The sequence below is a fragment of the Symsagittifera roscoffensis genome, chromosome 5 (assembly GCF_963678635.1).
Source record: "Symsagittifera roscoffensis chromosome 5, txSymRosc1.1, whole genome shotgun sequence".
Taxonomy (NCBI): Eukaryota; Metazoa; Xenacoelomorpha; order Acoela; family Convolutidae; genus Symsagittifera; species Symsagittifera roscoffensis.
This window is the reverse complement of record NC_087066.1, coordinates 41,438,921-41,456,559: the sequence shown is the minus strand read 5'-3', so window position 1 is coordinate 41,456,559 and position 17,639 is coordinate 41,438,921. Positions and strand designations below refer to the sequence as shown.

General features: G+C 33.9%; 2 protein-coding genes across 2 annotated transcripts in view; both read left to right on the top strand.

Moving 5' to 3' along the window:
- LOC134846731 (uncharacterized) overlaps positions 1 to 17,639 on the top strand; it is a 361,436-nt gene that overhangs the window by 250,911 nt on the left and 92,886 nt on the right. The window lies entirely within an intron of this gene.
- LOC134846895 (cornifelin homolog) lies at positions 7,905 to 12,572 on the top strand. The gene is made up of 3 exons (XM_063864310.1): positions 7,905 to 8,259; positions 10,108 to 10,208; positions 12,355 to 12,572. Exons 1-3 carry the CDS (start codon positions 8,172 to 8,174, stop codon positions 12,520 to 12,522), a joined length of 357 nt encoding a protein of 118 aa, XP_063720380.1. The 5' UTR covers positions 7,905 to 8,171; the 3' UTR covers positions 12,523 to 12,572.

Sequence of the window (17,639 nt, the reverse complement as noted above, 5' to 3'; positions counted from 1 at the left end):
ATCAAAACCATTCAAAGAGTCGACACTAAAAACTTGAGTAAACTTTTATTCGAGTATTTTCAGCAAATTGTATGCAAAACTGCCAAGTTTTTTTCGTATGTTAAATAGTCTCTTAAATCATGACTGAGTGGAAAGAAAGTCTTTTTGGCTGTTTCAGCGACTGCAAAATCACAATTTGCGTGTTTCTTGTCCCATGCTACGTACAAGGTAATCGTTTTTAAACTGTCGTCTGAAACATGACGAATGGATTTCAGACTTTTCTACTGTTTCAACCAACAACCTTTTTTTTCATATTTTTAATTTTTATTTCATGATAACAAGTAAACAAGGATAGCCGGTTGCGGTTCCAGTAGCACAGAATGTTCCCACCAAAATCTTGATATATTTTTTTTCAAATTAGTGTAGTTTTTTCTGAGTGGTGTGATAAAAATTCTGAACGAAAAAATAGCACTTAGGCATATTCTACAATCATAATAAAAAACCAATTGAAAAACTGTTTTTATAGAAAAATGACTAGAAAGACGAACAAAAAGATGTTAAAATAATTCAAAAACTTTGAATTAAGCATGAATAAGCTTTTGTAAACCTGTTGAACCTCTGCCTCACCTTATTAGCCTGAAATTAGACCAAAAATCAACTGATTTTTTTCGACACTGAGAAAGTTTTACAAAATCTTTCAATGACTGAAATGGATTTAATATGATATATCACTCGACCCAATCCAATGATTATTTGTGGCACCTGATTTTGCGTGGAAAACAAAAAAAAACATTAGAAAAAACTAAAACACTTCAATTGAAATATCGGAGCAGCAAGGAAAAAAGTGACTTGTTTTTACGCAATAGATAAACAAAATTATTTGTCATAATTGGTTGAGTAAACACCCGCTTTGGTCCGCCAGTAAAAATCAGTACTGTTTCAGTAATGCAACAGTATAAAAACAGATCTGCAATAGTACTGGGCAAGTAGTAGATAACTCTGATCAGTAATAAAATCAGGATAAAAATTGCAGTGCTGTTCCCAGACTGAATCAGTACTGTTTTTGAAACTAATGAAACTGCTGCTTCCAAATCAGTGAAAGATTGCAGAAATTTTATACGGTTGCATTACTGGAACAACACTAATTATTACAAAAAGGTTTTAGGTTTTGATAAGGATCAACATGGGTCTGAACCAGGGGCGGATCTAGGATTTTCTCGAGGGGGGGGGGGGGGGGGGGCGGATTTTCAAAAAGAAATCGAAAACTTTGACGGCCTTTTTTTTAGGTCGACCAAATCGATTTTTTTGAGCTCTCCCAAAGCACTGTTTTGCCCCTATTTTGGCAAAATTTTCTGCACCGCAGGCATATTTTTGAAAAAAAAACAGTCAAAAAATTGCGTTTTTTCGGCGCGCGCTCCCCCCTCAAAATTAGTAAATATTGGCGCCGAAGGCGCCTTTAGAAAAATTTTAGGGTCGGTCGGCCAAAAGTGGATTTCTTAAAAAGTACCAAAGGGGAGAAAGTACCCCATTGTGACATTTTTTTTCTGCGCCGCAGGCAATTTTTTGAAAACACAGGCCAAAAAAAGTGTTTTGAAAACACAGTCCAAAAAAAGCGCTAAATTTTAGGGCCAGTCAGCCGAAAATTGATATCTCAAAATAGTTCAAAGGGGGACCCTTTGGGTCAGCAGTGGGCTGAATCACTGAGGGGAGAAGTAAGCGTACGCCTCCCCCCCCCCCCTAAATCCGCTGGTGTTTGAAGGTAATTCCACTTAGATAAAATTCAGTCTGGCCAGTGAGATCATCAATGAATGTACAGATCCGTTTTCAGGTGTCTCTGAAACAGATTTGCTTTCAGGTGTATCTATGTACTCTTATGAGTTGATTTGTAATTATATAACTTGAAAAAACTTATATTTTTTGACCTAAAATTTTATTACCCAAAACGTATATTTTTCATATTAGACGTTAAACACATACCGCAAATAAATAAACTTAGATGCCTAATTTGTTAGAGAAAAAAGAGCAAAAAGAAAACGGCATTAACAGAAGAGTGGAACATTAAAAATACAATGTTTTACTCCCTGCTCTTACTCCCCCCCCCTCCCAAGCCCCCACACCCAACACTTTGTTGGCGGAGCGCTCCCACCTACCACTGTTACAGGTTGTGTATCTTGTTGTAATTGTTTGTAGGAAAAATAGCGGAGTCTATGGGGGACAGTTGCATCCTGTACGGCTGTGCGTTCCTCATCCCCCTAGCGAACCTTATCAGCGCGATAGTGCAGAGAGTCAAGGTGAGTTCGTTATCACAGCATTTATGAACAGGAAAACAAGCAGTTTAGTTCTGATGTACAAATGTGTAATATCCGGGTTTCAATTTTTTTACAAAAGTTTTTCGACCTTTTTTTTTAGAACAAATCGATTTTTCGAGCTCTTCTGAAGCACTTCAAAAACAACAGTATACAAAAAAAAACGCTGCAGCCAGTAAACAGTGGATGTTTTTCAAGACCTGAAGTTCTTTATTTCTTATATAAGTTGATTTTCAGGTGGTTGATAAGATATTTAAAATTTCAGATCTGAAATAATCTTGAGAACAAAGTTTCAGATCTGAGATTGAATGTGAATTAACCCAATCCGAAAACATCCAAGCGTTATTCTATTATTTCACAACCCATTTCAGATCTGAACTTTAGATCTTGAAAAGATTGTTTCAGATAAGAAAAAGAAATTTTAAAATATACAGGAGGCAAATAAGAACTCGTATGCAAAAATTGTTTCAAAACTCCGTTTTGAGAACCTTTTCTTAATAGTTTTTGTGTAAACGCAATGACCCACCATCATGAGCAGTAAAAATATCGAGAATACTCTTAAAGCAATCCTTACGAGAGCAAACTGTGTGTTTTGAGAATTGTAGGCGGATTCCGCAACAAAGACAATCTTTTTGATAGTCCTTTGTTGCTTTGTTTTTTTTTATTGTTCCGAAATTTTTTTAAACTTGTTTAAAGACTTTTCTGTGGATTATAGAGACCTACACATACCAAATTGTACGCCTGTGCACAGTTTTGCCTCTCGTATTGATTCATTCAAGTAAGAATTTTCTGTGATGTTTGCACCAAAAAAAGTGGTCTCCATAACCTTTTTCTACAAACTTTTGCCGTATTACAAGCAATAACAAAAAGTTGCTTAAAAACAAAAAGGTCCCTATCAAGCAATCTATCATATAATTTGACATGTATTTTAAAAACCAATAGACCCGTCTAGATCACCCTTAGATAGACCATGCCCGTTTGCAGTTGTCGTCTCTGAGCGCAAAGAAAAACAAGGATAGCCGGTGGCTATGCAAGTAGCAGAGAATCTTCCAACCATAATCTGAAAAAATAAAAAAAATGTTTTTCAGTTTTTTTTTTCCAAATTTATGTTTTTCAGGTTTTTTTCCAAAATTAGATTGCGAGTCATAAGATGAATGCAACTGATGATAACCTAGAAGTTAGCCATATTCAACAATCAGAGTAAAGTAAGTCAATCGGGCAACGATTTTTTTTTTGTCAAAAAATGACAAAAAAAGTCAAAAACAATTTCTAATTTTTTTTCAATAGTTTTTTTTTGCAGAAATGGTTTCGAAACTTTGAAGTTTTTAATACGAAGATGGCGCTAAAGACCACTTCGAACATTTTTTTTTACTGGAGTTCAACTGAAGTATCAAGGCTTATTCTTCTAACATAAACCTGCTCGCTTGTTTGACTCGCTCGAAAATTGACTTACTCTGAAAACCGGTTTTCCTCAACACTGGGATGTTATGAAAAAATAAATTGTCGTTCGAATCAGTGCTGAAAGGTCTTTAGTATGATATATCACTCCACCCATGACGATGATTATTTGCGGTGATTGCTTTTAATTGAAAAACAAAATAAGCCTGCTCGCTCACATATTCACTCGAAATTAGAACAAATATCAAAAATTGTGTACTGATTTTTCTCGCCACTGGTAGATTTTTCAAAGTTTGTTAATGTCATTTGAATCGCGACTGAACGGGCTTTAGTATGATATATTGCTCGATCCGTTCTGATGATATTTTTTGTTACCTGATTATGCGTAGAAATAAGAAAAAAGTAAGTAAAAAACCCCAATACAAAGTTCCTCTCCATTTTCAATGGTCGGATCAACAAGAATTTTCAATCGGATAGTGAAATGATACCAATGCTCACAATAATTTAAAATTTGAGACCTCAGCGTCAAAATGTGTTTGACTATGCTTATTGGAAAACAACACTCCGAAAGGCTGACAATTATGCCTTATTGACGCTCTTAATTTTGGTGCTTACCTTCATGGTTAATCGCCTACGATAATGTAAATTATCTATGAATCAAATTGAAAACAAATGGGTCATCATTAATTATTGTTGTTTTTTGTCTCTTCTCGGGTGCTTTGTTTGTTTTTGTGGGCATCTTTCTTGTATCTATATTAGGTGCGTGAGCATAAAAGTATCGATGGAAGTTCCTTCGGAGACTGTATGGCCGTGTTGTGCTGCTACCCGTGTGCACTATGTCAGGAGGCCATAGAAGTGGAGGCCAACCTCATGGCAGAAGGCCATACACAGACACCTTCTGCTACTCCCACCATCATCAGGGCATGAATGCAAACTGTGGAAAATGAACTTGAAATACTGTCAAACCGGAAAAACAGACTGGAAAATGATATTGAAGGAACAGATTCCAAGGATTTTGAAAAATATGTATTTTTTAAATTGCAAGTAACTTGTCTTTACAGTTTTTTTTTAGAAGATTGGGAAAATAAAAAAGGCAAATTAAGAAAACGCGACTAGGAAAAGACCAAAAAGGAAGTTTACAGTTTGCCTTTTTAAAGATTGGTTTTGGATCAGTCGAATAGACTGCAAACCAACAGATAGAGAAATTCACAGTTTGTAGAGGAGGTTTTGAATAAACAATCTCCCTCCCCCATACGCCCCCTCCAAACCTCCTTCCCCCCCTCCCCCCCCCCCCCCCCCACTGACACACGACTCCCACCCGCCCCCAATGGTATCTCCTAAAGAATATCCATTCCTCTAAATAAAAAACATTTAATTAGCTCTAAAGCGTTCTATTGAGAATTCTATTTTTGTTGCATTCGGATTAGTCGAATAACTGATAAATTCAATCTATTTAATAATCTGCCACTTTCTTGAAAGGGGGAGATTGTTAAGTAAATTCGAAGTTTCTACTTGCAAAACAATTGAGCAACTGTAAAACTAGAATAAAAGCTTATGACAGAAAGCACCGTTGCCGATGCCTCAATAACATTGCATATCTTTATTTTTAAAAAATTCTCCACCTAGGTTCAAGAAATTAACAGAAAAACACCAAAGATTTTTCATTTCGAGACAAAAATAAAACAAGAATAGCCGATTGCTGTGCAAGTAGCACAGAATGTTTCAACCACATTTTCAGAAAAACAAATTGTTTCTTAGTGTTTTTATTTGTATATCATGTGATAAAACAACTATATGAACGCGTAAAAAATTTGTGAATTATGCATAAACGAATCATATGGTCTTCAAAAAATAAATTATAAATATAAACTTTTTCGAACTTTTTCTCCTTTTTCTCCACTCAAAATTTTAAAGATTTTTCAAAACTATGTATTTTTTGCCAGAGAAGAGCTAAATTAAGCTTCTTTTTAGTAAAAACAAGTTTTTTTAGCCTAAACTTCTAATTTCCTTTTTAGACAAACGTTAATTGATTGTAAACGCTTTACTTGCTCGAAATTAGATGAAAACTCAAATATTTCAAACCGGTTTTTCTCGACTTAAGAAAAAGTTTTGAGAAATGTGGTTTAATGTGGTTCGAATCGCGACTGAAACAATTTTAATATCTAAGTAGTCATGATTTCATTTGAAATATTGAGAATTTATTTCTCACCAAGTATCAAACATTTCCTAAATGATTTTCGGCGCTGAGACACCTGCCAGCGGACTTCAGAGTCCAATGGTGCTATCCCAGTCAATAGAAACGAAATTGGAAAAAATTTTTCTTTCAATTGAAATTTTGTCGTAGTTTGTTCAGTTTATTTGCTATGTTTAAGTGCCAATGAGCAAAGTGGTGTAGACAAGTAGGTAGGTTACGCTGATTTTTATTTCTTATTATCAGATAAAAAGATAAAAACAGCAGCGACAGCGATTTGAACTTTGACTTTAATTCAACTCAAATGTTAAAAACAAAGCAGTTCAAATCAATTTTTTTAAGTATAAAAGCCGAAAATGCTCAAAAAATGTGAACGACGCAGAATTTAAAATTTTGGTTTCCAAATTTTTCACGATTTCGCAAGTTAACCTCCAATTCTACTGAAAGTAGTGTAATGCATTTCTTTCTAAGTTTGCAAAACATCTGAGCTAGCTCACGTAGATCTGGTATCTAATAATCGATAATCTTCTTGTTAATAATAAGAACTTTTGCAAAATGCAAATTCGTCGTGTCTAGAATGATCAAAGAAATTTAATTTGTACAAGTATTTAGTTCAGCTGGGTGACTACTATGCAAAAAAAACGGCAAAACGTTAAAAAAAGTTGACTGTATTCCACTAGAAATTACTTGAGACTTTGAAGTGGAAGTTTTTCACAGGAGCTTTTCCGTGCGAATGAGTTTTTGTTCCAATTTTTCCTATTTCTGCTAAATTTCTTGGGGAAATCTCATAAGAAACCCCACGGTTTCAAACCTAAAAAAGTTTGGCGACGCAAATTTTTGTAGCTTGAATGAAATTTGCAGAAAAATTTAGATAAATTGTTTTAAATTTATAGAAAGCTTAAAAACATTTCAAGATTCTTAGATGCGGCTATTCATAGAAGTAAAAAGTAATTTTCTTTCCCACGAAAATCGGCTGGGAAATCTCATTCCCAATGTAATCTTGGTCCACACCGATCGCCCATGGATCATAATAGTTTATAATGTCATAATATGGGCAGTATATATTTTTTATGCCAACGTAACCCTTTATAATCAATCATAATCGATTATAATCAATTATAATGAATTTTTTTTGAGACGTTATTCATGAAATTTACAACTTGTTTCAGAGTCATTTCATTTTTTTGTTTAATGCAGTTGCTACGTACGCTTCATGAATTGTTACTTTTCACATTAAAATTTATATATTTTTTTGTCTTCCATCCCCCTCCCCCCAGTTTACTCTACGCCCACAGCTTACTTAACCCCTTCCCCCTCAGTTTACGTTTATTTTAGTAGGGGGGTGGTAAAAAAAAACTTGAGGGGGTGACGTTGAGACATGGGGCTTAGTAAAAGTCATAGCATACATTTGGTAGCATAGTATAGAAAAATAAAAAGGATTATATTCGATTATAATGGATTATAATGGATTTTTATTTCAAAAAAATCAATTATAATGGATTATCTTGGCAAAAATATTCGATTTTAGTGCCAAAAATAATGAATTATAATGAATTATTATTTTTTCAAAAATAATCGATTATAATGCAAAATAATCGATTTAGTGGTCTGAATTTTACTTCTGTAATCAATTGTAATGGATAATTTTTGCCTCTGGAATCCATTATAGTCGATTAGAATCCATGGGCGCTCGGTGCGGGGGTTAAATTGATCTTTCACTCCGATACTAGCGGAGTAATTAATCTTTACGCAGAAGCACGCTTTAGTGCTTACATGTTGTAAGCATGTTAGCTAAGATATCTAGTACTCCGCTCATTGAAGTAAGTTATCATTAAAAGAGTTGAGAGTACACAGTAAAACGTGGGCTCTGATCAAAGAAAGATGCGTCTTTCATATTAAATGTCTTCCAATTTGAGATGCGTCCTAACTTGAGCAGCTAAATCATAGATACAAATATATGCTCAGAAGTTGATTTCCTTTCAATATTTGGTTTTTGGCCCCTTCCTTTCCTGGTCCTCAATTGTCTTTTTCTCACAAGTGAAACAACAGCACTTCAAACCCTCAACGCACAATGTGGTTTCCAAGACAAAAGAAACTGTTCAAATAGTACTCGCGCCAACAATTGGAACATACCATCGATCAGGAACCAAATCTCACGAAATATCACCAGTTCACAATGCAATCAAACCTTTCAAAGAATCGACTCTCGAAATTTGAGTAAACTTTTATTCGAGGATTTCCAGCAAATTGTTGCAAAACTGCGCAGTTTTTTCGTATGTTAAATAGTCTCTTGAATCATGACTGAGTGGAAAGAAAGTCTTTTTGGCTGTTTCAGCGACTGCAAAATCACAATTTGCGTGTTTCTTGTCCCATGCTACGTACAAGGTAATCGTTTTTAATCTGCCGTCTGAAATATGACAAATGAATTTCAGACTCTACTACTGTTTTAACCAACAATCTTTTTTTTTTTCAGTTTCAATTTTTGTTTCATGAGAACAAGTTTGTTTCATGTTTGATAGATGTCGTCATCTACTCTTTAAAAAAATGTGGTTCCTGCAGAGTTGTAAGCTAAGAACAAACAAAAACAAGGATAGATCGTTGCTGTTCCAGTTGTACAGAATGTTCCGACCATGGTCTTGATATATATACTTTTTTCAATTTAGTGTAGTTTTTTTCTGAGTTGTGTGACAAAATTCTGAACGAAAAAATAGCACTTAGGCATATTCTACATTCATAATAAAAAATCCAATTGAAAAACGTTTTTTTTTTTATAAAACGAGCAAAAAATCGTTAAAAGAATTCAAAAACTTTCCCATGAGTTTTTCAACTTTTTAGCAGAAAGTTTTAAATTTGAATAAGCCTGCTATTAGCCTGAAATAAGAGCAAAAATCAAAAATTACTAACTGGTTTTTCTCGACACTGAGAAAATTTTACAAAATCTTTCAATGACTGAAAGTGCTTTAATATGATATATCAATCGACCCAATCCAATGATTATTTGTGGCCCCTGATTTTGCGTGGAAAACAAAAAAAAACATTAGAAAAAACTAAAACACACCCGGATGCAAAGTTCCTACACATTTTTAAATTGAAATATCGGAGCAGCAAGGGAAAAAAGTGAGTTGTTTTTACGCAATAGATAAACAAAATTATTTGTCATAATTGGTTGAGTAAACACCCGCTTTGGTCCGCCACTAAAAATCAGTACTGTTTCAGTAATGCAACAGTATAAAAACAGATTTGCAATATAAACAGATTTGCAATATATATATTTACAAAGATTAAGTAAAACGAAATTAGAAAAAAAACAGTAAGCAACTTGTTGAAATACTAAAACAATTGGATGTAATATTTATTAAAATAATAAATTCTTACCACTTTCTTACATCACAAATACCAAATTAACCGAAAAATTGATAAATCAAATTCAAAAATAACTATCCAGCTTTTAATTGTTCCCAGGTAGGGGTGGATATAGGATTTTCTTGAGCCGAGGATTTTCAAAAAAAAATTAAATTAAAAAAAATTTTTGTCGACCTTTGTTTTTTAGGCCGACCAAATTGATTTTCTGAACTCTCCCAAATCATTATAAAAGCCCCACGTTGACATTTTGTTCTGCGCCGCAGTCAATTTTTTGAAAACACAGGCCAAAAAAGCGCTAAATTTTAGGGTCAGTCAGCCGAAAATGGATATCTCAAAACAGTACAAAGGGGGGACCCTTTGGGTCAGCAGGGGGCTGAATCATTGAGGGGAGAAGTAAGCGTACGCCTCCCCTCCCCCCCCTAAATCCGCTGGTGTTTGAAGGTAATTCCACTTAGATAAAATTCAGTCTGGCCAATAAGATCATTAATGAATGTACAGATCCGTTTTCAGGTGTCTCTGAAACAGATTTGCTTTCAGGTGTATCTGTGTACTCTTATGAGTTGATTTGTAATTATATAACTTGAAAAAACTTATATTTTTTGTCCTGAAATTTTATTACCCAAAACGTATATTTCCATATTAGAAGTTAAACGCATATCGCAAATAAATAAACTTAGATGCCTAATTTGTTAGAAAAAAAGAGCAAAAAGAAAACGGCATTAACAGAAGAGTGGAAAATTAAACATACAATGTTTTAATCCCTGCTCTTATCCCCCCCCCCACCCAAGCCCCCACACCCAACACTTTGTTAGCGGAGCGCTCTCACCTACCACTGTTACAGGTTGTGTACCTTGTTGTAATTGTTTGTAGGAAAAATAGCGGAGTCTATGGGGGACAGTTGCATCCTGTACGGCTGTGCGTTCCTCATCCCCCTAGCGAACCTTATCAGCGCGATAGTGCAGAGAGTCAAGGTGAGTTCGTTATCGCAGCATTTATAAACAGGAAAACAAGCAGTTTAGTTCTGATGTACAAATGTGTAATATCCGGGTTTCAATTTTTTTACAAAAGTTTTTCGACCTTTTTTTTAGAACAAATCGATTTTTCGAGCTCTTCTGAAGCACTTCAAAAACAACAGTATACAAAAAAAAAACGCTGCAGCCAGTAAACAGTGGATGTTTTTCAAGACCTGAAGTTCTTTATTTCTTATATAAGTTGATTTTCAGGTCGTTGATAAGATATTTAAAATTTCAGATCTGAAATAATCTTAAAAACAAAGTTTCAGATCTGAGATTGAATTAACCCAATCCGAAAACATACAAGCGTTATTCTATAATTTCACAACCCATTTCAGATCTGAACTTTAGATCTTGAAAAGATTGTTTCAGATAAGAAAAAGAAATTTTAAAAAGTACAGGAGGCAAATTAGAACTAGTATGCAAAAATTGTTTCAAAACTCCGTTTTGAGAACCTTTTCTTGATAGTTTTTGTGTAAACGCAATGACCCACCATCATGAGCAGTAAAAATATCGAGAATACTCTTAAAGCAATCCTTACGAGAGCAAACTGTGTGTTTTGAGAATTGTAGGCGGATTCCGCAACAAAGACAATCTTTTTGATAGTCCTTTGTTGCTTTGTTTTTTTTTATTGTTCCGAAATTTTTTTAAACTTGTTTAAAGACTTTTCTGTGGATTATAGAGACCTACACATACCAAATTGTACGCCTGTGCACAGTTTTGCCTCTCGTATTGATTCATTCAAGATGGAATTTTCTGTGATGTTTGCACCAAAAAAAGTGGTCTCCATAACCTTTTTCTACAAACTTTTGCCGTATAAAAAGTTGCTTTTAGAATAGGTCCCTATCAAGCAATCTATCATATAATTTGACATGTATTTTAAAAACCAATAGACCCGTCTAGATCACCCTTAGATAGACCATGCCCGTTTGCAGTTGTCGTCTCTGAGCGCAAAAAAAACAAGGATAGCCGGTGGCTATGTAGTAGCAGAGAATCTTCCAACCATAATCTGAAAAAAATAAAAAAAATGTTTTTCAGTTTTTTTTTCCAAATTTATGTTTTTCAGGTTTTTTTCCAAAATTAGATTGCGAGTCATAAGATGAATGCAACTGATGATAACCTAGAAGTTAGCCATATTCAACAATCAGAGTAAAGTAAGTCAATCGGGCAACGATTTTTTTTGTCAAAAAATGACAAAAAAAGTCAAAAACAATTTCTAATTTTTTTTCAATAGTTTTTTTTTGCAGAAATGGTTTCGAAACTTTGAAGTTTTTAATACGAAGATGGCGCTAAAGACCACTTCGAACATTTTTTTTTACTGGAGTTCAACTGAAGTATCAAGGCTTATTCTTCTAACATAAACCTGCTCGCTTGTTTGACTCGCTCGAAAATTGACTTACTCTGAAAACCGGTTTTCCTCAACACTGGGATGTTATGAAAAAATATATTGTCGTTCGAATCAGTGCTGAAAGGTCTTTAGTATGATATATCACTCCACCCATGACGATGATTATTTGCGGTGATTGCTTTTAATTGAAAAACAAAATAAGCCTGCTCGCTCACATATTCGCTCGAAATTAGAACAAATATCAAAAATTGTGTACTGATTTTTCTCGCCACTGGTAGATTTTTCAAAGTTTGTTAATGTCATTTGAATCGCGACTGAACGGGCTTTAGTATGATATATTGCTCGATCCGTTCTGATGATATTTTTTGGTACCTGATTATGCGTAGAAATAAGAAAAAAGTAAGTAAAAAACCCCAATACAAAGTTCCTCTCCATTTTCAATGGTCGGATCAACAAGAAATTTCAATCGGATAGTGAAGTGATACCAATGCTCACAATAATTTAAAATTTGAGACCTCAGCGTCAAAATGTGTTTGACTATGCTTATTGGAAAACAACACTCCGAAAGGCTGACAATTATGCCTTATTGACGCTCTTAATTTTGGTGCTTACCTTCATGGTTAATCGCCTACGATAATGTAAATTATCTATGAATCAAATTGAAAACAAATGGGTCATCATTAATTATTGTTGTTTTTTGTCTCTTCTCGGGTGCTTTGTTTGTTTTTGTGGGAATCTTTCGTGTATCTATATTAGGTGCGTGAGCATAAAAGTATCGATGGAAGTTCCTTCGGAGACTGTATGGCCGTGTTGTGCTGCTACCCGTGTGCACTATGTCAGGAGGCCATAGAAGTGGAGGCCAACCTCATGGCAGAAGGCCATACACAGACACCTTCTGCTACTCCCACCATCATCAGGGCATGAATGCAAACTGTGGAAAATGAACTTGAAATACTGTCAAACCGGAAAAACAGACTGGAAAATGATATTGAAGGAACAGATTCCGAGGATTTCGAAAAATATGTATTTTTAAATTGCAAGTAACTTGTCTTTACAGTTTTTTTTTAGAAGATTGGGAAAATAAAAAAGGCAAATTAAGAAAACGCGACTAGGAAAAGACCAAAAAGGAAGTTTACAGTTTGCCTTTTTTATAGATTGGTTTTGGATCAGTCGAATAGACTGCAAACCAACAGATAGAGAAATTCACAGTTTGTAGAGGAGGTTTTGAAAAAACAATCTCCCTCCCCCATACGCCCCCCCCCCCCCCCCCCCACTGACACACGACTCCCACCCGCCCCCAATGGTATCTCCTAAAGAATATCCATTCCTCTAAATAAAAAACATTTAATTAGCTCTAAAGCGTTCTATTGAGAGAATTCTATTTTTGTTGCATTCGGATTAGTCGAATAACTGATAAATTCAATCTATTTAATAATCTGCCACTTTCTTGAAAGGGGGAGATTGTTAAGTAAATTCGAAGTTTCTACTTGCAAAACAATTGAGCAACTGTAAAACTAGGATAAAAGCTTATGACAGAAAGCACCGTTGCCGATGCCTCAATAACATTGCGTATCTTTATTTTAAAAAAATCTCCACCTAGGTTCAAGAAATTAACAGAAAAACACCAAAGATTTTTCATTTCGAGACAAAAATAAAACAAGAATAGCCGATTGCTGTGCAAGTAGCACAGAATGTTTCGACCACATTTTCAGAAAAACAAATTGTTTCTTAGTGTTTTTATTTGTATATCATGTGATAAAACAACTATATGAACGCGTAAAAAATTTGTGAATTATGCATAAACGAATCAAATGGTCTTCAAAAAATAAATTATAAATATAAACTTTTTCTAATTTTTTCTCCTTTTTCTCCACTCAAAATTTTAAAGATTTTTCTAAACTATTTATTTTTTGCCAGAGAAGAGCTAAATTAAGCTTCTTTTTAGTAAAATCAAGTTTTTTCAGCCTAAACTTCTAATTTCCTTTTTAAACAAACGTTAATTGATTGTAAACGCTTTACTTGCTCGAAATTAGATGAAAACTCAAATATTTCAAACCAGTTTTTCTCGACTTAAGAAAAAGTTTTGAGAAATGTGGTTTAATGTGGTTCGAATCGCGACTGAAACAATTTTAATATCTAAGTAGTCATGATTTCATTTGAAATATTGAGAATTTATTTCTCACCAAGTATCAAACATTTCCTAAATGATTTTCGGCGCTGAGACACCTGCCAGCGGACTTCAGGGTCCAATGGTGCTATCCTAGGCAGTAAAATATTTGGAGTGACTTTTAAATTTATGAACTTCCCAATTGGAATTATTGTTACTTTTATATGATATATCATTCAACCCAGTCCGATGATTATTTGTATTACCTGATTTTGCGTGGAAAAAAAACCATATACAAGTTCCTCCCCATTTTCAGTGGTCGGAACAACAAGTGAACATGAAGTTTTATCCATGTATTAGACCCAACTATTAGTTCAAACAACAACTGAATTTCTACATACATTTGATTGACAGAAAAAGAAAAAAAGTGATTTGTTATTAGGAATTTTGATCCGGAGACTACTGGTAGTTCTCATGTGTTTGATCTGGAGCTGTTCTTAAAGTTGTTGCAATGTATCGCATTTCCAGTGAGTTGCCCTAGTTGATTAAGGGAGGTTATCTTGCAAGATCTTGCAAGAATCTTTCAAAACAGCCTCCTTTAAGGCTTCCAAAAAACTCTTTACATGAAGATAAAAGTATGTTTTTCTTACCAGTAGACACTTCATCGGTAGCAAGTGGAAAATATTAATTACTTGAGCAAATCAACATTAAAAAGATAGATATAGCTTCATAATAATCAGAACATAATTGTTATCCGATTTATGTGAAAACATTATACAAATTATCTCAAGCTAATTGACACTAAATTATCAGACATTGATCAAGGCATACATAAACACGCCATTCAAAAGGAATAGTAATTTTCAGCATTTTTGAAAAAATATAAAGCGAAAAGGGAACAAAGTCCAACATTATTGTAGCCAGGACTACGTTATGCACACAAAAAATTAAATTTTGCAAGCCGAATTTTTTCGGAAAAAAAATTGTTTGCGTACAAAAATAGATTTGCGGTTGAAAAAAAAATTTTGAGGCAAATTCAAAATTACTCTATAAAAGTAATAATTTAAAGACAAGATTTTTTTGTGAAAAAAACTTTACACAAGAAGACAAGTGTACATTTTTTACCAGCAGACACTTCACCAGTAGCAAGTATTAAAAAAATAAATATAACTTCATAATAATAAGAGCATAAATATTTATTCGGATTTTTGTGAACACAACATAAAAAAATATCTCAAGCTAATTGACTCTATTTGTCAAAATTTTGACCAAAAAATAAAGAAAAATTGAAATTTAACCGCTAGAAGTGCAAAACTAGATGAAAAATTTGAACAAAGTCAATAAACTTGTTTTTGAAATTTTTAATTTGAAATGATTAAATTATAACGACGATCTGAAACTATTTACTTTAAGAAAAACCAAAAATCAAAATTTATATGAACGTTTTCAAAATTTGCGTAACCTAATTTTTTTCCGAGCTTAAACTCAGATTTTTTGTGACCGTAGTCAAGTTGGATCTACACAATTTTTTCTGGTGCTTAATATAAGGATTCGTGAAAATTTCGTAGTTGGTTATCTTGCAAGATTCTAGCAAGATAACCTCACTCTTGCAAGATCTTGTAATATAACCCTCCCCGATCGACTAGGGTGGTAACTTACTCATTTGCAAGTCATGAACAAGTTCGCATAACGTTTGAAAACAGATATTGTTATTTCACTATAACCATGATCGGGTGTATATTTCACCTCCTCCTGCATTTTTTCTTCGGGATCAGTTTCTTTGATGTTAGCCTCAACATAAGGTTAGTTGATATATGATATATGAGAAACTTCCTACAATTTCATACAATTCCATATGTTCAGAAAATTGTTTGAAATCTTTATGATAAACATTTTTTTTATTTATGAGAATTGTATGGTAGGTATTTTCCATAAACCAAAAAACTGATTTTTTGTTGACTAAATATAATTTCTGAAAAAGTTTGGGTTGTGCTTGTAACCGAGCACAAGTGACAAAGAGCTTGGATACCCAATTTTCGGAATTTGCAACAAAATTAATGTGTCGACAAAATTTACGTTACAGGTATTTGTACGCGGAATCCACTTTCATTTTGGAACATATTTAAGGACTTGTCTCTGGAAACCAGGAACATACAGACAAAAAATTGTGCGCCTATCCAGTACACAGTTTGGCCCATGGACATAATGTCAACGGCGGATAATGTTATCATAAACCTAGATGAAGAACCTAGATTCGCTTCTCCGTCGCAATCTGAGACACTTTGATTTACCATTCAACTCTTAACATGAAACTTAGCACAAAATTTTGCGTTATTCTCGGCTCCTACATAAGCATTTTTATATTAATATTACTTTTCGCGATGACCCCATATACCAATACACTAGCTCGGACTGGTACCCACAAAAAAAAGTATAATCAGTTCATATCAAAATCGAGTTTTTTGACGAGATAGGGTGATTGTTTTTCATTTCTTTTTCAACCGGGAAAAGAACGTTACTTGTCAGATAACTGGCACGTTCGAATCAGTTCCAAAAAATGCTGAGTTGGTCTGTGATCGCAGTTTGTTCATTAGAAAAAAATCTTTTCGTCAAAAAATTATTTACTGATAGCATGGTTCCATTAATCAATTTCTCTCAAGCACTGGAGTGAATCCTTGAAAAAATTCGAAGCCTCTTGTTTTTTTTTCTCTAAAATGACACCTGCAAAGAATCTTGTATATCCTTTGCGAGTCAATTTCATCTGGGATAAAAAAACAGTTTAAAATTTAATAGAAAAGATCTGGTCTAAAATTAGTGTTTAATTTGTCAATTGGATTGATTACTATCAAATTCAGCATCACATGCAAACAACTCAAAAACATCACCATATATATTTTTTTTACTTTTTCCAGTGCGCTTCTGATGCAGTTTCACTTCCAAAACCACACATATCTTATCAATTATTTAAACTCGCCACCGCTTCCTTCGATTTCAAATCATCCGCAAATTTTTTCAATCACTTTTCCACGCGATTGGAAAATTGTTTAAAAAGAAAAACGAATAGAAGCCACTTTTCACATTTGTGAGCAAGCAAAACGCAAGCAGCCGTAGAAGCGTTTCCTGAATGTTGAATTTTTGATAGTTGAATAATGGCAGCGGTTCAAAACTACAAGAGCACTCTTATGGTTGCTATTTGCTCGTTCTTGTCAAATTCTGCCAAACCATCCAAAACAAAGGAGAATATCCCAAGCAACTCATTTATACTTTAAACATTTAATCTTGTAATTTGGATGAAATATTGGACTGAAGATGAAGACTTGGAGAGTGTCTATATCTCAAGAAGGATTTTCTCACTGCAATTTGGCCGTGGAAAAACACGATGTGAGTCTCTTCTCTTCTATACTTAGCTCAAAGTTTCTCCATGTTTAAGCTTTTAGCCTTTGATGATATTTAGATTTTTGACGTTACTTAAAATTAAAGTTAAGGCAAGAACGATTATAAATTATTTTCGCTCTCTTAAACTGGTACGAATTTTTTTCGTTGAGTGTTTTATAGTGTTTTATATTTTTTTTCCAAAATTGCTTACTATAGTTTTTGAATTTATCAATTATTTTTTTTGTGTTTTTTTTCTAAGCAACAGTAACACATTATGCCTAATTTACTTATAATCTAAGCTTTTTATTACACCTCGTACAAAAATTACAGAATTTTCAAAATCCTGACGTCAGCAAACGCAAGTTGATGGTTGATGTGTTCATAGCGCGCAATTAATTGACCGTCTAAAGGTTATTTTATATGAATATCGAGAAAAGTTTTAAAAGAGAAAAATTCGAAATTTACTTAATTTTTTTTTGCAAATTTTTGTAAGGGTGACCATTGCCTCATCGAGGAAAGCGACTTACCAGGGTTCGTGCTCTAGCCTTGCAGCTGAATA

What these genes read in the sequence shown, in the direction of transcription:
- LOC134846895 (XM_063864310.1), top strand. Translation starts at nt 8,172, where the DNA reads ATGACTGAGTGGAAAGAAAGTCTTTTTGGCTGTTTCAGCGACTGCAAA. An exon ending in TGTCCCATGCTACGTACAAG is followed by an intron (nt 8,260 to 10,107) that starts GTAATCGTTTTT and finishes AATTGTTTGTAG; the next exon opens with GAAAAATAGCGGAGTCTATG. An exon ending in CGATAGTGCAGAGAGTCAAG is followed by an intron (nt 10,209 to 12,354) that starts GTGAGTTCGTTA and finishes TATCTATATTAG; the next exon opens with GTGCGTGAGCATAAAAGTAT.